At 45.3% G+C, this 21,729-nt stretch overlaps 1 protein-coding gene across 3 annotated transcripts in view; it reads left to right on the forward strand.

Annotated features, from left to right (window-relative positions):
- togaram1 (TOG array regulator of axonemal microtubules 1) overlaps positions 1 to 21,729 on the forward strand; it is a 43,877-nt gene that overhangs the window by 15,808 nt on the left and 6,340 nt on the right. For 2 of the 3 annotated variants that reach the window (XM_077221737.1, XM_077221738.1), the window contains 14 exons: positions 34 to 254; positions 917 to 978; positions 1,316 to 1,492; positions 2,080 to 2,133; positions 2,214 to 2,383; positions 3,634 to 3,745; positions 4,200 to 4,397; positions 4,852 to 4,969; positions 5,974 to 6,079; positions 7,530 to 7,765; positions 7,849 to 8,007; positions 10,156 to 10,282; positions 10,968 to 11,080; positions 11,518 to 11,698. In XM_077221737.1, coding sequence (XP_077077852.1) covers positions 34 to 254; positions 917 to 978; positions 1,316 to 1,492; positions 2,080 to 2,133; positions 2,214 to 2,383; positions 3,634 to 3,745; positions 4,200 to 4,397; positions 4,852 to 4,969; positions 5,974 to 6,079; positions 7,530 to 7,765; positions 7,849 to 8,007; positions 10,156 to 10,282; positions 10,968 to 11,080; positions 11,518 to 11,698 — 2,034 coding nt within the window. Of the gene's footprint in view, positions 1 to 33; positions 255 to 916; positions 979 to 1,315; positions 1,493 to 2,079; positions 2,134 to 2,213; positions 2,384 to 3,633; positions 3,746 to 4,199; positions 4,398 to 4,851; positions 4,970 to 5,973; positions 6,080 to 7,529; positions 7,766 to 7,848; positions 8,008 to 10,155; positions 10,283 to 10,967; positions 11,081 to 11,517; positions 11,699 to 15,520; positions 15,569 to 21,729 lie in introns of those variants that run through there. The other variant, XM_077221739.1, reaches the window with a different exon arrangement.

The raw sequence follows: 21,729 nt of genomic DNA on the forward strand, positions 1-21,729 counted from the left end.
ATTTTGAGTGACACCCGTGACCTGGTGTTCCAGATGCTGATCTCCCTGCGCTCGCTGAGGAACAGCGCGGCGAAGAAGCGGGCCAAGGTGAGCGCCAGCGGCTCCGAGCCGGACCCCGACAGCCCGGACTCTGCGGTGAAGCTGGAGCTGCTTCCCGATTCCCCGGATCAAACGTCCCGGTCCGTCAGGAGTCCTCTGAGCGAGAGCGGCCTGAGCCTGTACTCGCCCTCCTCCCCCCCCGGCACCGGGAGCAGGTCCGACACTGACCACACCAGGGGCCTCGTTTATAACCAGCGCTGTCGCGATATAACCGCTATATTGCCGTACCTACAGGCTAACCGCGGAGGAGTAACCGCAGCAACCGCGATATTCACGTGTTTTCTTTTTTCATAAGGCTATCCTTCTTGTTTTGAACTTCGTGCATGTGCAAGACTCTTCAGCCAGTGGAAAAGATTAAGAAAAATTTATCTGAAATGTATTTTATACTATTTGATTTATTCATTCTAAAATAAGGCAAGGATCAGCTACTAAATGGTTTTTAGCAATGTAATGTGACTCTACATCCGTATCTCATATTTTCCTAATGTCTTGTACCGTTAAACATGGCATCACGTGGATGAATATGCTTATGCTAATGATATTCATAGTAAAACGAGGCGTAGTAAGCTCCAGATGTGGTTATTTCGGGAGGAGACGCACGTGAACACAATCTTCTGCTGACTGGGGTTTATAAAGGGAATGTTGCGCAGGTTCTGGCGTACACACGCGCTTTTATATTTTTTGCCGTACTCCCATTTTTGGCTTTCAGCGCATGGACACTTTTAGTGCGGATCAGTTTTATAAATGAGACCCCTGATGAACACCAGATAAACATGACACTGATGTTCAGTTCACTAACTGTGCTTCCTGAACGCAGCCCTGTGACCTCTGCGGCTGAACCACGAGCGGCGTCAGGAACACGTGACCTCAGCGCGCAAGGTGCGTATGTGAACCATTTCAATATGACTTAAACAATCCAAGTGGGAGACGACTCACACACTGTTTTCTGTGCTGCACACACATCCAAAGCATCCAAAGCTCATATAAAAAGTTATTTAAAGGTGTATTGTGTAATATTTCTGAGGATCTATTGACAGAAATGCAATATAAGATCCATAACTATGTTTTCAGTGGTGTATAAAGACCTTGCATAATAAACCGTTATATTTGTATTACCTTAGAATGAGCAGTTGTGTGTGTGTGTGTGTGTGTGTGTGTGTGTGTGTGTGTGTGTGTGTGTGTGTGTGTGTGTGTGTGTGTGTGTGTGTGTCCTCAGGCGTGACGCAGCAGAATAAGAGCCTGTCTGATGGGAATGTGAGTGTGGTCGGTCAGAGACTCGTTTACTCGAACAGACCGTTAGACGCAGACGAGGAAAAGCCTAGCGATATGACATCATCGCCGCAGATCCGCGCCGCCGGCCGCGAGCCGCTCCGCGCGCTCAGACCCGCTAAAGGTGAGCGCTTTATAATGTTTCTGATTGAAGTCTCTTCTGAGTTTATTTGATCAATGATGCTGAAAATTCAGCTTTGATCACAGGAATAAATTACTAGGGAACACGATTTATCGGCCAATAAATGGTCATTTTTAATGTTATCGTTATCGGCCCGATAAGAACATTTGACCGATATATTAAAGCTGATAAATAATAGATTATTTCCTTCAGCTGAGACACTCAAGGCTACATAAAATTATGAGAACATTATAATTGTGTGTTTTTAGGACGTGACTTTTAATGGTGAGACTCTTGTTGTTGTAATCAAGCTCTCAAAAATGATGTAAAAATCTGTATTTAGATTTATCAGCCAATATATCGGTTATCGGTTTTCAAATATAAAGAATTATCATTATCAAAAACTTTCATATCGGTGCATCCCTATTAAAAGTACACTTTACTATATATTCACATAGAAAACAGCTTTTTTACATTGTAATAATGTTCACTGTTTTACTGTATTTCTGATCAAATAAAAGCAGCTTTTGCCCAGTAGTGTATGAATGTCATGTGGGATAGTTTTGAAGAGGTTGTGGTGTTTGTTGCAGGATGTCATCAGCACACGTCTCAGTCCTGCATGTCTGAGGGAGTGATCGGACGAGGTCGGTTCACCACTGTTTTACACTGATGATCTGAAACACTGCTCTCGTCCTTCACTCGTCTTCTTCCCTCGTTTCTGCAGGAGTGTTTGGTTCTGTTGTTCTTCCCAGTCGTCCCAGTGTGGCGTCTTCTCCTGAGCACGGCGACTGGTCCGGCAGAGCGGCCCGTGAGCCTCCGCCCGGCGTGTTCGGACACGCGTTCAGCAACACACACTGCGACTCCGACGGCAGTCCTGAACCCGAGGAGCCTCTGGTGCGTCTCAAACACCAGCTGTGTGTAGCTGTGTGTAGCTGTGTGTAGCTGTGTGTAGCTGTGTGTAGCTGTGTGTAGCTGTGTGTAACTGTTTAACCGTGTTTAACTGTAACTAAACCTGACCATTTAACTTTTGCGCAAAATTGTAATATGGCATAAAACGTTTGCGAATAAAGCAGCGTTTCCATCTCATGTGTTCAAGAGAACAAAATCGTCACTTCCTGTTGCAAAATATTAGCAATAAACTGTAAGTTTCTATAATCTTTTTATGATCCTTTTTTTATATAAGCTTGTTTCAGCCATAGAATGAAAAATAAAAACGTAATTGCGACTTTTTTCTCACAATTGCGAGTTTACATCTCACACTTCTGAGAAAAGATTGTCAGAACTGCGAGATATAAACTCGCAATCGCGTGATATAAAGTTGCAATTAAGAGAAAAAAAGTTTGAATAGCGAGTTTATTTCTCGCAATTCTGACTTTATAACACGCAATTCTTTGAAATGAAGTCAGAATTTCAAGATGTAAACTCGCAATTGTGAGATAAAAAGTCATAATTATCTTTTAAAATGTTTTATTCTGTGGCGGAAACAAGCTTCCATACTGTCCCCTCGAGCGCCAGACGAAACACAGTAAACGCTGTCGTGTTCTCTAGCGTTCGGATGCTGGTGTTCGGGAACACACTCGTGTGTGTGAGACGCTTCTGGAGGGAATTAAACACAATCATTCTGATCACACACTTCCACTTTCAGAAACACCAAACCAACATTAGAGACGCTGCGACGCCATTGGTCCGCTGGTTACTCCAGTTATCCAATCACAGCTGACGTGGAGGCAAAGTCACATTATATTTGAGGGATTTATTCAGTAAATGTGTTTCCATGATAGTTTATGTGCACGTTTTATTATCAAATGAAAAGATATCCGTTTTGGTAAAACTTTACAATAAGGTTCATTAATTAACATTAGTTAACAACCTTAGTTTACATGAACTAATAACGAACAATATTTCTACAGCATTTATTTTCATATATAAATTTGATTTTATCACAATATTTTCATTTATTGCGCATCTAGGCATTTATTCAGTAAATGTGTTTCCATTGTAGTTTATGTGCATGACTTCTTATCGGACAAAAATGTGTCTGAGCGCGTCTTGGCATTTCCATCCAGCTTTTTTGTTTCCAAAATTTGCATAAAAATGTGTGTGCTTCACCCGTTCATTGGAGTCACATGATGTGTGTGTTACAGGAGAGGGTAAAGCTGTCTAAGTTTGCGAGCGACAAGATGCGTCAGCGCCGTCTAGAGCATCAGGACCCGATGAGACGCCGCACGACACACACACTCCTCGATGATGTGAAAGGTGAAAGGTCAACGCCAGTGACAGCCATCACCATTTTATTTTATTTATTTTTATTTATCCTTTATTTAACCAGGAGAATCACATTGCGATATTGCTATCTCTTCTTCCAGAGAGTCATGGTCAAGTTTATAAAGTTTCACACAAAAGAATCACAAAATGACAATATCACAATTTGCACACTCAAAATTAAATAAATCAAATGAAGAAAAACAATTGCAAGTGTCCTTTAAAACATTGTGCGAGAGAAATTTAAAAGTGCTCAAGGTTGGAGGTGCATCTAGATTAAGAACATTTATTTTGCAAATCATTACAGACCCAAGGAGCATAAAAAGAAAAAGCACATTTACCAGATTCTGACAATATCTTTGGGACTTTTAACTGAACATGAGAACCAGATCTGCGATAACTCTCTGTGTAATAAATGAAAAGATTGTATTCTGCTTCTGTTTTCCAGACGAGACCGTGAACGGGTGCGAGTCGCTCTCGGATGAGTCTCCCTCCAGTCCCGCAGAACCACAGAATCCTGGGAAGAGTCTAAGCCCCGCCCACCAGCCCGCCCCCCCGCCCGGCCCGCCCAATAGAACGGCAGCGCCGAGACTCCGACGCACGTCGAGTCTGAACCGAACGCGAGCGCTTGTTGCACACAGCTCCGGTGAGAGAGTCGTGATGACTGTCAAGGCATTTATAATCTTACAAAAGATTCTATTTCAAATAAATGCTGTTTTTGAAACTTTCTATTCATCAAAGAATCCTAAAGAATTAAAAGTGTCATGGTTTCCACAAAAATATGAAGCAGCACAACTGTTTTCAACAGTGATAATAATCTCCTGGCAAATTCATGAATGTCATGTCGGATTTATTTCCTGTCTATAGGGTTGGGATCGTTTGAATTTTAACGATTTCGATTCTTATCGATTCCAATGAGGGAAAAAAATAAACTTAGATATTCATATTGAAATGCTCACAAAGGAATTGAAATTAAAATTTTATAACAAGTATTCAATTCCAGAACTGGAATTGATCTTCGATTGCCATCCCTACCTGTCGATGTTTCAGTGCCACTGAGGTTTGTCTCTGTAATCCCGTGTTTCATGTTTGTCCTCTAGATGAGCTGATTCCTGGGAGCCCGAGGAAAGACGGGCAGGATCCGGCTGAGCTCCGGCCCTTCTCTAAACCGGAGCTGGCGCTCACTCAGAGCTTCCGGCTGCTCGCCTCGGACGACTGGTGAGACTGAAGCACATGATCACACGGGATGAGCGATATATCATCGTTTACGATTATACCGGTAACAATGAGTCTTCCCACGATAATAACGAGTAACTATTACTAGAACTTCGAGATAATAATTCCTCAACTCTGAACACAAAATACTGTCAAATAAAACCATAGTTAAAATCATTCACAGAATTTGGTTGCGCAGTTATGAATATTAAATAGTCACGTGACGTCTCTAATTAATATTCATTAACTGAGCTTTTCTTTTCTAATTCGCCGACTCGATATTCATACTAAAAAAAATTAAATGCATTAATAAACAAATGCACCTACAGCAGTGAATATGAACTTTATTCCATTTAAATTTCACTTCCTTAAATTCAAATCTCACACCATCAGAAAATAATTAATTTTCAAATAATTAAGTTTTGAACCTCTGTACTACGGATGGTAAATATGATTTTATACTTTTAAATCCTTTTAAAAACATTAATTCTATAAAACTATCAGAGAGGAAAGATTGAGTTTATTGACATACTAACGATAAAGTCTAGTTGATGACGCATCTCTTTCTGGGACACATTCACTGCTAAAAGAGATAAAAACAACAAGTCAGACATAAAGCGGAGGCGGAGTTTATTTCTTTTTTAATATATGATTTATTTATTGAATTTTTCACAACAACAGAGACAAACACTCAATAAAAGATAAAATAAATAAATAAATAAATAAACATCAATACAAAAACACCAACATAAAGTCAGGTTTAGTACAGTATATAATATATTATAACAGAACTGTATGTAATAATACAGACATAGGCCAAAGTAAGCCTTAACTATGTCCAGTAAGTAAAGTTGAGTCAGAGTTTATTTCTAAACGAGGAACTACCTCGACACTACACACAGAAAACATCCTGATATCGTTTCCATATCGCCCATGCCTGATGATCACGCCACTGTTAGCGATGACCGGATCAAACGTTCTGTCCATCTTCTGTTCTGTTCCTGAAGGGAGAAGAAGATCGAGGGGCTGAACTTCATGCGCAGTCTGGCTCAGTATCATCCCGACGTCCTCGCCAGCCGGACTCACGACGTGTGCCTCGCGCTCATCCAGGAGGTCAGTCGCCACACCCATCAGTCCCTCACTCTCAGTCTGCGCTGCAAACACATCAGTTCCTCACTCTCAGTCTGCGCTGCAAACACATCAGTTCCTCACTCTCAGTCTGCGCTGCAAACACATCAGTTCCTCACTCTCAGTCTGCGCTGCAAACACATCAGTTCCTCACTCTCAGTCTGCGCTGCAAACACATCAGTTCCTCACTCTCAGTCTGCGCTGCAAACACATCAGTTCCTCACTCTCAGTCTGCGCTGCAAACACATCAGTTCCTCACTCTCAGTCTGCGCTGCAAACACATCAGTTCCTCACTCTCAGTCTGCGCTGCAAACAAGGCTTTTCTTACGCATTTTGTCTTGTTTCCAGTCAAAATAACTCAACATTCTTAAATCAAGGTGGATTTACTGCAGTAGTAAAATGTCATATTATTTTATTTCTTTTCAGTGGTGGTGTGGGACGTCATTTTGCTCTCACAAACAAGTCAATTCAACTTTATTTCTTTAGCGCTTTATACAACACAGATCATAGCAGCTTCACAGTGATAAACAGAAAAACAACAGATTTAAAGTGGCATCGTTGCGACAGAAGTGAATCAATCAAAACTAACTTTATCTGGACAATAACTTTATTCTAGATCTGCTGTAAAGCCGAAACAATCTCTGTTACTGTAATCTCCTATTATCACTGTAAAGCTGCTGTGAAACAGTCCATATTGTTAAAGCGCTGTATGAATGAAGGAGACTTGACTATTAAAGTTTTTCGTATATATTATCGTTCATGTATTATGTATTAAAGCTGTTTGTGAATATCAAAGCTCTGCAAAGATTCAAAGATTTTTTGTCTCCTAAAAGAAAGAAGTGATTCTGAACTGAAACGAGTCGTCAGTAATTCAGTCTCACTTCCTGCTGTAGGTTTGGAACTCATTAGCATAATCCCAGCCTGTGCTCTTGATTGGCTGAGCAGCGTCTCTTAGCTCCGCCCCCAAACACTGTAGTTTATCTGAGACTGGAAGAGTTTGGTTCATGTTGTTCGTGTCGAGAAGACGCTGTTTTACACTTTGATGAGATTGATACGGTAAAACCCACGCCATCGTTACTGTTCGTATCACTGTGATCAAGAGCTGAGATTCAGATATGATAATGAGCGTTTGCTTTCTGACCAATCAGAGCAGAGCAGCTCTCAGAGAGGCGGGGCTTAGAGAGACTGAATCTTTGATCGAAGCGTTTCAGACACTGAGAGAAAAGAGCTGATGCTGCAGTGCAGATTATGAGGACATTAGTGTTTATTGATCTTAGATGCGTGTGAACTTGTAGTTGGAGACCAGTAGAACAACATTAGGAGCCTTTATTATAGTACTATAGGGCAGTTTAATGTTGTAAAATTCATCAATTATGAAATATGTTTGTCGCTGCTCTCCAGGATTGAGCTCTGTCTGTCTCCCTGATCTCTGCAGGTTCGTAACCTGCGCTCGGGCGTGTCGCGCGTGGCGGTGGCGGCGCTGGGCGAGATGTTCGCGGCGCTGCAGAAGGGAATGGACCAGGAGCTGGACGGGACGGCCCGAGTGTTGCTGCAGAAAGCCGGAGAATCCAACGCCTTCATACGCCAGGATGCAGAGCGAGCACTGGAGCGCATGTGTGAACACTGCTCTTTGACCCGCAGCCTGAGCGCGCTCCTCACCGGGGGACTGGGGTGAACACACACACACACACACACACGCCCAGCTTCTGTTATGCTGTTCACATGCTAAAACGTGTTTGTGTTTGTGTCATCAGTCACCTGAGCTCGGTTGTGCGTAAGTGTGCGGCTCAGCATGTGTGTGCTCTGGTGGAGAGAGCCGGTGCTGCTCGTCTGCTGTCCGGGACCAAAGACCTGACCGACCGCATTCTCCCCGCCGTCTCCAAGCTGGCACAGGACTCGTCTCAGGAGGCCAGGTGAGCCAGGGGTCAGAGGTCAGGTGAGCCAGAGGTCATAGGTCAGGTGAGCCAGAGGTCATAGGTCAGGTGAGCTGGGGTCAGAGGTCAGGTGAGCCAGAGTTCATAGCCCAGGTGAGCCATAGGTCAGGTGAACAGAGGTCAGGTGGGCCAGAGGTCATAGGTCAGGTGAGCCAGGGGTCAGAGGTTAGCCAGAGGTCAGGTGAGCCCGGGAACAGTGGTCAGGTGAGCCAGGGGTCAGAGGTCAGGTGAGCCAGGGGTCAGAGGACAAGTGAGCCGGGGGTCAGAGGTCACTCACGCTCTCACCTCAGCGCTTCAGTGTCGCGTGTAGGGTTGGGAATCGAAAATTGATTTCAGGATTACTTGAGGTCTGGAATCGGATACTTGTTGTAAAATTTTAATTTTGATTCCTCTCATCGATTCCTTTGTGAACATTTCAATATGACTTTAGACAATTCAAGCGCGAGAGACTCTGTTCTGCAGGCGTGTGTAACTATATTGGGCAGCTCTTAAAGTGACAGCACTAATATTCCTGCTGTCTCTATAATAACACTAATCAAACAACAATAGACAAACAGAAAATTAATTCATTCTTGACTGAATAAGTTTTGTAAGTATATCTGTAATGTATATTATAATTATAAACTGCAGTGTTATTTTACATTTGATTAGTTTCTGTACCTGAAAATCATAAAACACTGTTTATTTCAATCGTATATTTGTCGATCTATTTGTAGTGATTGCTAATTTTCAATTTGTTCTTGTTTAATTACTGAGTGTTTACTTGTCTTTAATAATGTTTGTAGTTTATATTAGTTCGGTTAGTTGTTTTTCTATGGTGTTTTTACACCACAGGCAAACGTTCCTTGTTTAAGTGTTCTTTATTAGAGGTCGACCGATAGTGGATTTTACCGATACCGATATTTAGGTTTGATCGTAACCGATATTTTTTTTAAATGTATACTGGATTAAAAACAAACATAACACTCACAAGTAAAACAGTGCTGAACTGAAATGTGCTAAATGAAATAAATATATAAATATGAATATATTAAAATCAGAAGTTCTACAGAACAAACTCTATACAGAAAATAATTTAACCATTAAAATATTACAAGTTTCGTTAGCTATAACCTAGAAACATACGTAAATTTCATAGGTAACACTTTGCAAGTCGCATTTGTTAACAATGATGTATTGTAAAGGTACAATTGAACCTTTATCATTCATGTTAGTTCATAGTACATCAACTAAGGTAATAACAGATAAAATAAGAATTAAAACTCCATTTCAAATGCATTAGTAAATGTTGAAATTAACAAACTAACAATGAATAATACTTCTACAACTTTTATTAACCTTAGTTAATGCTAAAAATGTAATCTTATTGTAAAGTGTTACCATTTCATATAATTCCAGAGAGTCATGCTTAAAGATGGCAATTAAAATTTAATAAAGACCTATATTATGTATACGGGAACTAATGTTAGAGTCCTCTCAGCCTCAACGGCAAACATACTTCTGTGCTTTCTCTGCTGATGCAGCATCTAGTCAACAAATTAATTACTTTATAATGATATGGCAATATACTTTAGTGTTATGTATTCATACCGTTTCGCTGTCGGTGTTTTAAATGCGCGTCTGAAGTGTCGGCGCTCTCTGTGCTGCGTGTTCTCTCTGTGCTGTGCGCAGCCTCACGTGCTAACGTAAACAACTCAGCCAGTGATAGTTTGTTATTTGTCCGGGCGCTCTCGCTCTGTATAATGCCAGCAGTCTCTTCTCAGCGCTCTCGTACTGTGTAATGATCCGCACACTTCTCAGCCGCTCCAGCAATGGACGCAACCCGGAAAAACTATCGGTGTGGATTTTTACCGATAACAATAGTTACACCAATGAACTATCGGTGCCGATTAATCGGCAAAACCGATGAATCGGTCGAACTCTATTCTATATCCTGATGATTTGTGTTCATGATATTCAGGTACAGTTAAATGTTTTGCGATAACACTAAATGTGAATGATATCGAAGGTTTTTTTTTTTTACCTTATTGGAATCGAAATTAGGAATCGATAAGCAGAATCGAATCCGGAATCGAAATGGTTAAATTCACAGGATGCCCAGCCCTAGTGATGCTGTGTCTCTCTCAGGTACTTCGGGCGACGGATGCTGCTGTTTCTGTCCTCTCACCGGGACTTCGATAAAATGATGGAGAAGTTTGTCCCGGCTAAAGACCTGCCGGCCATCAGGGACGCCGTCTTCACTCTCAAAACAAAGGTGTGTGTGTGTGTGTGTGTTGTGTGTGAACACCACAACACGTCTGCAGGGCTCCACGTTAACGCTTGTCCGGGACAAGAGGAGTTTTTGAATGGACAAGTGAAAGAGAATTGAACTTCCCCGACCGGACAATAACCCGATTGAAACGTCAATAAGGGAATCACCAAAACACTAGAATGATTTTGCATTCTTTTAGTGTAAGTGGCGATTGATAGTGAATAATAATATAATGAATAATATAAGTGGTGATTTTTGGCCCACCTAAGCTAGCCAATCAGCTTTCACTTGATTTGGGCCCTTTAGCCTCTAATGTTAATACTCGTGAAAGGGTTAATACTCGTTGGTGTGAAAGGGTGTTTACATTTGCCCAAAAATATAACTTTTTTTTTTGTAAAGAAAACAAGCCCAGCCCAGGTGGAAAAAAGTAAAATATCGCAATAGTAGTAAATAATGCAATTAGTTACTTTTTAAGGGAGTAACGCAATATTGTTTTAAAAGTAACTTTCCCCAACACTGATTGCAGTCTTCTATCTGTGTTGAGTGTTGATCTGTGTGTGTGTGTGTGTGTGTGTGTGTGTGTGTGTGTGTGTGTGTGTGTGTGTGTGTGTGTGTGTGTGTGTGTGTGTGTGTGTGTGTGTGTGTGTGTGTGTGTGTGTGTGTGTGTGTGTGTGTGTGTGCGTTTCAGGGTTTGGGTGAAATGCCTCAGGACGCTCCGTCGGCGCGGGGCAGACGCTCTCTCATGGGCAGCGGGATCGTGCGCACCTCGTCCCTCACCCGTGACCCCCTGACAGCCAGCAGGTACACACACACACACACACACACACTGAGACACACACACACACGTCTGTCTGACGCTGACACACTGACACACACACACACACACATCTGTCTGACGTTCACACACTGACACACACACACATCTGTCTGACACTCACACACTGACACACACACACACACACACACACGTCTGTCTGACGCTCACACACTGACACACACACACACATCTGTCTGACGTTCACACACTGACACACACACATATCTGTCTGACACTCACACACTGACACACACACATACACACACACACACGTCTGTCTGACGCTCACACACTGACACACACACACACATTTGTCTGACCATCACACACACACACACTCACATACACACTCTCTCACACACACATAGACACACACGTCTTTCTGACGCTCACACACACTCATCAGTCCATGCCTTCACAGAGACTGTGGTCAGTACCTGAGCAAAGCGGCCGTCCACAGTCTGGCGGACAGAAGCGAGTACGTCGCGCAGATGAAGACGCTGCTGAGCTCCAGAGACTTCAGGGAGAGGATCAAGGCCTTGGACCAGCTGGTGTGCGACTGCGAGGAGAACCCTACTCTGATCACCGGCAGCCTGTTCCCGGTAACTGACCGTGCTAGAGAACTGAGCCGTTCCCGGTAACTGACCGTGTTAGAGAACTGAGCCGTTCTCGGTAACCGATCCGTGTTAGAGAACTGAGCCGTTCTCGGTAACTGATCCGTGTTGGAGAACTGAGCCGTTCCCGGTAACTGATCCGTGTTAGAGAACTGAGCCGTGCCCGGTAACTGATCCGTGTTGGAGAACTGAGCCGTTCCCGGTAACTGACCGTGTTAGAGAACTGAGCCGTGCCCGGTAACTGATCCGTGTTGGAGAACTGAGCCGTTCCCGGTAACTGACCGTGTTAGAGAACTGAGCCGTGCCCGGTAACTGATCCGTGTTGGAGAACTGAGCCGTTCTCGGTAACTGATCCGTGTTAGAGAACTGAGCCGTGCCCGGTAACTGATCCGTGTTGGAGAACTGAGCCGTTCCCGGTAACTGACCGTGTTGGAGAACTGAGCCGTTCCCGGTAACTGACCGTGTTAGAGAACTGAGCCGTTCTCGGTAACTGATCCGTGTTAGAGAACTGAGCCGTGCCCGGTAACTGATCCGTGTTGGAGAACTGAGCGTTCCCGGTAACTGATCCGTGTTAGAGAACTGAGCCGTTCCCGGTAACTGATCCGTGTTGGAGAACTGAACCGTTCCCCGTAACCGATCCGTGTTAGAGAACTGAACCGTTCCCGGTAACTGACCGTGTTAGAGAACTGAACCGTTCCCGGTAACCGATCCGTGTTGGAGAACTGAAACGTTCCCGGTAACTGATCCGTGTTGGAGAACTGAACCATTCCCCGTAACCGATCCGTGTTAGAGAACTGAGCCGTTCCCGGTAACTGATCCGTGTTGGAGAACTGAACCGTTCCCGGTAACTGATCCGTGTTGGAGAACTGAACCATTCCCCGTAACCGATCCGTGTTAGAGAACTGAGCCGTTCCCGGTAACTGATCCGTGTTGGAGAACTGAACCGTTCCCGGTAACTGATCCGTGCTGGAGAACTGAACCGTTCCCGGTAACTGATCCGTGTTGGAGAACTGAACCATTCCCCGTAACCGATCCGTGTTAGAGAACTGAGCCGTTCCCGGTAACTGATCCGTGTTGGAGAACTGATCCGTTCCCGGTAACTGATCCGTGTTGGAGAACTGAACCATTCCCCGTAACCGATCCGTGTTAGAGAACTGAGCCGTTCCCGGTAACTGATCCGTGTTGGAGAACTGATCCGTTTCCGGTAACTGATCCGTGTTGGAGAACTGAACCGTTCCCGGTAACTGATTTGTGTTGGAGAACTGAACCGTTCCCGGTAACTGATCCGTGTTGGAGAACTGAACCGTTCCCGGTAACTGATCCGTGTTGGAGAACTGAACCGTTCCCGGTAACTGATTTGTGTTGTAGAACTGAACCGTTCCCGGTAACTGATCCGTGTTAGAGAACTGAACCGTTCCCGGTAACCGATCCGTGTTGGAGAACTGAAATGTTCCCGGTAACTGATCCGTGTTGGAGAACTGAACCATTCCCCGTAACCGATCCGTGTTAGAGAACTGAGCCGTTCCCGGTAATTGATCCGTGTTGGAGAACTGAACCGTTCCCGGTAACTGATCCGTGTTGGAGAACTGAACCATTCCCCGTAACCGATCCGTGTTAGAGAACTGAGCCGTTCCCGGTAACTGATCCGTGTTGGAGAACTGATCCGTTTCCGGTAACTGATCCGTGTTGGAGAACTGAACCATTCCCGGTAACTGATTTGTGTTGGAGAACTGAACCGTTCCCGGTAACTGATCCGTGTTGGAGAACTGAACCGTTCCCGGTAACTGATCCGTGTTGGAGAACTGAACCGTTCCCGGTAACCGATCTGTGTTGGAGAACTACACCGTTCCCGGTAACTGATCCGTCTTAGAGAGCTGAACCGTTCTCGGTAACTGATCCGTGTTGGAGAACTTAGCCGTTCCCGGTAACTGACCTGTGTTGGAGAACTGAACCGTTCCCGGTAACTGATCCGTGTTGGAGAACTGAAACGTTCCCGGTAACTGATCCGTGTTGGAGAACTGAAACGTTCCCGGTAACCGATCCGTGTTAGAGAACTGAACCGTTCCCGGTAACTGACCCTGTTAGAGAACTGAGCCGTTCCCGGTAACTGATCCGTGTTGGAGAACTGAACCGTTCCCGGTAACTGATCCGTGTTGGAGAACTGAACCATTCCCCGTAACCGATCCGTGTTAGAGAACTGAGCCGTTCCCGGTAACTGATCCGTGTTGGAGAACTGAACCGTTCCCGGTAACTGATCCGTGCTGGAGAACTGAACCGTTCCCGGTAACTGATCCGTGTTGGAGAACTGAACCATTCCCCGTAACCGATCCGTGTTAGAGAACTGAGCCGTTCCCGGTAACTGATCCGTGTTGGAGAACTGATCCGTTCCCGGTAACTGATCCGTGTTGGAGAACTGAACCATTCCCCGTAACCGATCCGTGTTAGAGAACTGAGCCGTTCCCGGTAACTGATCCGTGTTGGAGAACTGATCCGTTTCCGGTAACTGATCCGTGTTGGAGAACTGAACCGTTCCCGGTAACTGATTTGTGTTGGAGAACTGAACCGTTCCCGGTAACTGATCCGTGTTGGAGAACTGAACCGTTCCCGGTAACTGATCCGTGTTGGAGAACTGAACCGTTCCCGGTAACTGATTTGTGTTGTAGAACTGAACCGTTCCCGGTAACTGATCCGTGTTAGAGAACTGAACCGTTCCCGGTAACCGATCCGTGTTGGAGAACTGAAACGTTCCCGGTAACTGATCCGTGTTGGAGAACTGAACCATTCCCCGTAACCGATCCGTGTTAGAGAACTGAGCCGTTCCCGGTAATTGATCCGTGTTGGAGAACTGAACCGTTCCCGGTAACTGATCCGTGTTGGAGAACTGAACCATTCCCCGTAACCGATCCGTGTTAGAGAACTGAGCCGTTCCCGGTAACTGATCCGTGTTGGAGAACTGATCCGTTTCCGGTAACTGATCCGTGTTGGAGAACTGAACCGTTCCCGGTAACTGATTTGTGTTGGAGAACTGAACCGTTCCCGGTAACTGATCCGTGTTGGAGAACTGAACCGTTCCCGGTAACTGATCCGTGTTGGAGAACTGAACCGTTCCCGGTAACCGATCTGTGTTGGAGAACTACACCGTTCCCGGTAACTGATCCGTCTTAGAGAGCTGAACCGTTCTCGGTAACTGATCCGTGTTGGAGAACTTAGCCGTTCCCGGTAACTGATCCGTGTTAGAGAACTGAGCCGTTCCCGGTAACTGATCCGTGTTGGAGAACTGAAACGTTCCCGGTAACCGATCCGTGTTGGAGAACTTAGCCGTTCCCGGTAACTGATCCGTGTTAGAGAACTGAGCCGTTCCCGGTAACTGACCTGTGTTGGAGAACTGAACCGTTCCCGGTAACTGATCCGTGTTAGAGAACTGAGCCGTTCCCGGTAACTGATCCGTGTTGGAGAACTGAAACGTTCCCGGTAACCGATCCGTGTTAGAGAACTGAACCGTTCCCGGTAACTGACCCTGTTAGAGAACTGAGCCGTTCCCGGTAACTGACCCTGTTAGAGAACTGAGCCGTTCCCGGTAACTGATCTGTGTTAGAGAACTGAGCCGTTCCCGGTAACTGATCTGTGTTAGAGAACTGAGCCGTTCCCTGTAACTGATCTGTGTTAGAGAACTGAACCGTTCCCGGTAACCGATCCGTGTTGGAGAACTGAACCGTTCCCGGTAACTGACCGTGTTAGAGAACTGAGCCGTTCCCGGTAACTGATCTGTGTTAGAGAACTGAGCCGTTCCCGGTAACTGATCTGTGTTAGAGAACTGAACCGTTCCCGGTAACTGATCTGTGTTAGAGAACTGAGCCGTTCCCGCTAACCGATCCGTGTTGGAGAACTGAACCGTTTCCGGTAACTGATCCGTGTTGGAGAACTGAACCGTTCCCGGTAACTGATCCGTGTTGGAGAACTGAACCGTTCCCGGTAACCGATCCGTGTTAGAGAACTGAGCCGTTCCCGGTAACTGATCCGTGTTGGAGAACTGAACCGTTCCCGGTAACCGATCTGTGTTGGAGAACTGAGCCGTTCCCGGTAACTGATCCGTGTTGAAGAACTGAACTCTTCCCGTTAACTGATCCGTGTTAGAGAACTGAACCGTTCCCGGTAACTGATCCGTGTTAGAGAACTGAACCGTTCCCGGTAACTGACTGTGTTAGAGAACTGAGCCGTTCCCGGTAACCGATCCGTGTTGGAGAACTGAACCGTTCCCGGTAACCGATCCGTGTTAGAGAACTGAGCCGTTCCCGGTAACTGATCTGTGTTAGAGAACTGAACCGTTCCCGGTAACCGATCCGTGTTAGAGAACTGAGCCGTTCCCGGTAACCGATCCGTGTTGGAGAACTGGACCGTTTCCGGCAACTGATCCGTGTTGGAGAACTGAACCGTTCCCGGTAACTGATCCGTGTTAGAGAACTGAGCCGCTCCCGGTAACTGATCTGTGTTAGAGAACTGAACCGTTCCCGGTAACCGATCCGTGTTACTGAACTGAGCCGTTCCCGGTAACCGATCCGTGTTGGAGAACTGAACCGTTTCCGGTAACTGATCCGTGTTGGAGAACTGAACCGTTCCCGGTAACCGATCCGTGTTAGAGAACTGAGCCGTTCCCGGTAACCGATCTGTGTTGGAGAACTGAGCCGTTCCCGGTAACTGATCCGTGTTGGAGAACTGAACTGTTCCCGTTAACTGATCCGTGTTAGAGAACTGAACCGTTCCCTGTAACTGATCTGTGTTGGAGAACTGAACCGTTCCCGGTAACTGACCGTGTTAGCGAACTGAGCCGTTCCCGGTAACTGATCCGTGTTGGAGAACTGAACCGTTCCCGGCAACTGATCCGTGTTGGAGAACTGAACCGTTCCCTGTAACTGATCCGTGTTGGAGAACTGAACCGTTCCCGGTAACTGATCCGTGTTGGAGAACTGAGCCGTTCCCGGTAACTGATCCGTGTTGGAGAACTGAACCGTTCCCTTTAACTGATCCGTTTTGGAGAACTGAACCGTTCCCTGTAACTGATCCGTGTTAGAGAACTGAGCCGTTGCCGGTAACTGATCCCTGTTAGAGAACTGAGCCGTTCCCGGTAACTGATCCGTGTTAGAGAACTGAACCGTTCCCGGTAACTGATCCGTGTTGGAGAACTGAGCCGTTCCCGGTAACTGATCCGTGTTAGAGAACTGAGCCGTTCCCGGTAACTGATCCGTGTTAGAGAACTGAGCCGTTCCCGGTAACTGATCCGTGCTGGAGAACTGAGCCGTTCCCGGTAACTGATCCGTGTTAGAGAACTGAACCGTTCCCGGTAACTGATCCGTGTTAGAGAACTGAGCCGTTCCCGGTAACTGATCCGTGTTAGAGAACTGAGCCGTTCCCGGTAACTGATCCGTGCTGGAGAACTGAGCCGTTCCCGGTAACTGATCCGTGTTAGAGAACTGAGCCGTTCCCGGTAACTGATCCGTGTTAGAGAACTGAGCCGTTCCCGGTAACTGATCCGTGTTGGAGAACTGAGCCGTTCCCGGTAACTGATCCGTGTTGGAGAACTGAACCGTTCCCGGTAACTGATCCGTGTTGGAGAACTGAACCGCTCAAACATTAGGGTTATTATCGCTAACTTCAACTCAAGCAAACAAAACACACATTTACTTGAGAAAATAGTTTATTTTTATAGTTTTAGTTCACTAAAATAACCCTGGTTTAACCAGAAGATCATAGCCATAGACATAATAAATACATAGACGCCCTATTGGCCACTGGAGCGTATGTCAAAGTCGCCGCCATATTGCGGAGGGCAACTTTCCCATTCCCCTCGTTACGGGAATTGAGAAAAATGCCTGCTTCGTGTGCTCTTGGGGCTGTACAAATCGCCACACAATTGAAAACAGGTCTCGGGTAATTACCTTTCACAAACAAGACTGCACATTTTTTTCTGGTTGTATTTGGTCATTATATAATTAGTAATAGTAACGTACACCACGTACAAACCACTGAAATCGGTTGTGTACAAATAAATGTAAACGTTATCATTGTTTTTATCCAGGAAAATCGCAGCTCACCCGTTTACTTGCATTTGTTAACAGCGCAGTCTTGCCCTCAGCAAAATGGCGGACGCGTTGACGTATCGCAGCAACGTTTCAAAGCGGTCAATAGGGCGTATATGTATTTATTATGTCTATGATCATAACGTCCCATAATAGTGATGAAGGTGATGATGATGTTGGTGATGATTATGAAGATGATGTAGATGATGAAGGTTGATAGTGATGATGCTGATGATGATGGTGTTTATGATTATGATGATGATGTTGATGATGATGCTGATGATGATGGTGTTTATGATTATGATGATGATGTTGGTGATGATGAAGATGATGATGATGATGATGATTATGTTGATGATGATGATGATGATGATGAAGATGATGAATGTTGATGAGGATGATGGTGTTGATGATGATGATGATGTTGATGATGATGATGGTGATGATGATGATGTTGGTGATGATGAAGATTATGATAATGATGATGATGTTGGTGATGATGAAGATGATGTTGGTGATGATGATGATGTTGGTGATGATGATGATGATGTTTGTGATGATGATGATGTTGGTGATGATGATGATGATGTTGGTGATGATGATGATGATGATGTTGGTGATGATGATGATGTTGGTGATGATGAAGATGATGATGTTGGTGATGATGATGATGATGAAGATGATTATGTTGATAATGATGATGATGATGATGATGTTGGTGATGATGATGATGATGTTGGTGATGATGATGAAGATGATTATGTTGATAATGATGAAGATGATGATGATGGTGATGATGATGAAGATGATGAATGTTGATGAGGATGATGTTGGTGATGATGAAGATGATGATGATGATGATGTTGGTGATGATGAAGATGATGATGTTGGTGATGATGATGATGTTGGTGATGATGATGATGATGTTGGTGATGATGATGATGTTGATGATGATGATGTTGATGATGATGATGAAGATGATGATGATGATGTTGGTGATGATGATGATGTTGGTGATGATGATGATGATGTTGGTGATGATGATGATGATGATGTTGATGATGATGATGTTGATGATGATGATGAAGATGATGATGATGATGTTGGTGATGATGATGATGTTGGTGATGATGTTGATGATGATGATGTTGATGCTCAACCTCCATCCATGCCTCTTTCCCCTCTCTGATCACAAACTGATACGGTTCACCATTCCGTCTCCAACCCCCCGCCCCCGCCTCCGCAGAGAAATCACCTTCCGCAACCTTAAATCAATTGATCCCCATCATCTCTCTGACCTGCTCTCCACCACTCTCCACGTGGATTCAACCCTCACCTCACCTGATGATCTCACAAACCACCTCAACTCCGTTTTGTGTACCTCCCTTAACACTCTGGCCCCCCTCAAAACAAAAACTGTCACTTTTAACAACTCGTCACCCTGGTACACACCTGCACTCCGGAAAATGAAACAAACTGGACGCCAACTTGAACGCCTGACAAAAAAATCATCTCTCACAGTCCACCATGAAGCCTATAAACTCCACCTCATTGCCTACAAAGATGCCCTCATTGCCGCCAAATCTGCCTACCTCTCCACCATCCTCACCAACCCCTGTCTAAACCCCAGAACCCTCTTCTCCACATTGAACAACCTCATCAAGCCTCGGACCAACACCTTCCTTACCTCTACTCCGGATCTCTGCAACTCATTCCTTCACTTTTTCGCTGATAAAATCAATATCATTCATCAATCTCTATCCCCTGCATCCGACCTTCCAGTATCTACTCCAGCACCTATCACGGGCCCTTTTCCCCCCATCCCTCCTGACCTCTCTCCCCCTTCTCCACACTGCCTCCTCTCCCAGTTTAATTTGGTCACCACTCTTGAAATCTCTAAACTCATCAGCTCTTCCAAACCGACTACCTGCTCACTTGACTCCCTCCCTACTCCACTCCTGAAGTCCTGCCTCCCCGTCCTTTGCCCCTACCTCACTAACCTCTTCAATTCCTCATTGTCCCTTGGAACTGTTCCCTCTGCTTTCAAAACTGCCGCTGCCACCCCTATCCTCAAAAAACCTGGTCTGGATCCCTCTTCCCTCAACAACTACCGCCCAATTTCCACCCTCCGCTTTCTGTCTAAAACCCTGGAACGTATAGTCGCTTTACAATTACAAACCCATCTTCATGCCAATAACCAATTTGAACCTCTCCAATCTGGTTTTCGCCCCCTCCACAGCACAGAAACTGCTCTCCTCAAAGTCCTTAATGACCTCCTCACCTCCGCTGACACTGGTTCCCTCAACATCCTTATTCTTCTCGACCTGAGTGCAGCCTTCGATACCGTGAGCCATAACATCCTGCTCACCAGACTCAAAGACCTTGGTATCGAAGGTACTGCACTCAGCTGGCTCCGTTCCTACCTTTCCAACAGATCCCACTTCATCTCTCTTCATAATCACACCTCTGCAACAGCCACAGTCACCCAAGGCGTTCCCCAAGGATCCGTACTCGGCCCCCTCCTCTTCATCATTTACATCCTCCCCCTTGGTCAGATACTTCGTCACTTCAAACTGAATTTCCACTGTTATGCCGATGACACTCAGATCTACCTCAGCACCAAATCCCCCCACAATCCTCCCCTCTCCCATATCAACTCCTGTCTGTCAGCTATTAAAACCTGGATGCAACATAACTTCCTCAAACTCAATAGCAATAAAACAGAATTCCTCCTCATAGGCTCCAAATCCACTCTCAGCAAAACCAATAACATCACTCTCACCATTGACGACACCATTGTCTCCCCATCCCCACAGGCCCGCAACCTCGGCGTGGTTTTTGATTCAACCCTCTCCCTTGAACCTCACATCTGTCATGTCATTAAAACCTCCTTCTTTCACCTCCGCAACGTCGCCAAAATCAGATCCTCACTCACACCCTCTGCTGCTGAAAGACTCATTCACGCCTTCATCTCCTCACGACTGGACTATTGCAACTCACTACTCCTTGGTATTAGCTCAAACTACATAAAAAGACTCCAACTGGTCCAGAATGCAGCCGCCCGACTCATCACCCGCTCCAAATCCTGGCACCACATCACTCCAGTCCTAAAACAACTACACTGGCTCCCTATTTCCCACCGGATCACATACAAAATCCTGGTCCTTACCTACAAAGCCATCCACCACCTGGCCCCCTATACCTCACTGACCTCCTCTCCCCCTATCAACCCTCACGGTCCCTCAGATCCACCTCAGCCGGTCTCCTCTGCATCCACAAGTCCAAGCTCCGCAGTTTTGGGGACAGAGCCTTTTCCAGGGCAGCTCCCAGGCTCTGGAACTCCCTCCCCCATGAGATCCTCACCTCTGAGTCCCTCACCATCTTCCAGTCCCGCCTCAAGACCCATCTCTTCACCTCTGCCTATCCGTAGCCCCACGCCCCTCCCATCCCTATAGGTTTTTTTTATTTTTTTATTTTTTTTTTTTCTCTCTCTTCTCTTCTCTTGCTTATTCACCTGCCCTGTAAAGCGACTTTGAGTTTGAGAAAAGCGCTATACAAATTCAATTTATTATTATTATTATTATTATGTTGATGATGATGATGATGTTGATGATGATGATGAAGATGATGATGATGATGAAGATGATGTTGGTGATGATGATGATGATGATGTTGGTGATGATGTTGAAGATGATGTTGGTGATGAGGATGAGGATGATGATGATGAAGATGATGTTGGTGTTGATGTTGATGATGATGATGAAGTGAATGTTGATGATGATGATGATGTTGATGATGATGATGTTGGTGATGAGGATGATGGTGATGATGATTATGATGATGGTGATGATGATGATGATGTTGGTGATGATGATGATGATGAGGATGATGATGATGAAGATGATGATGAGGATGATGATGATGAAGATGATGTTGGTGTTGATG

This window comes from Siphateles boraxobius, unplaced genomic scaffold (genome assembly GCF_051911475.1).
Source record: "Siphateles boraxobius isolate OS27281-9 unplaced genomic scaffold, OSU_SipBor_1 85, whole genome shotgun sequence".
Taxonomy (NCBI): Eukaryota; Metazoa; Chordata; class Actinopteri; order Cypriniformes; family Leuciscidae; genus Siphateles; species Siphateles boraxobius.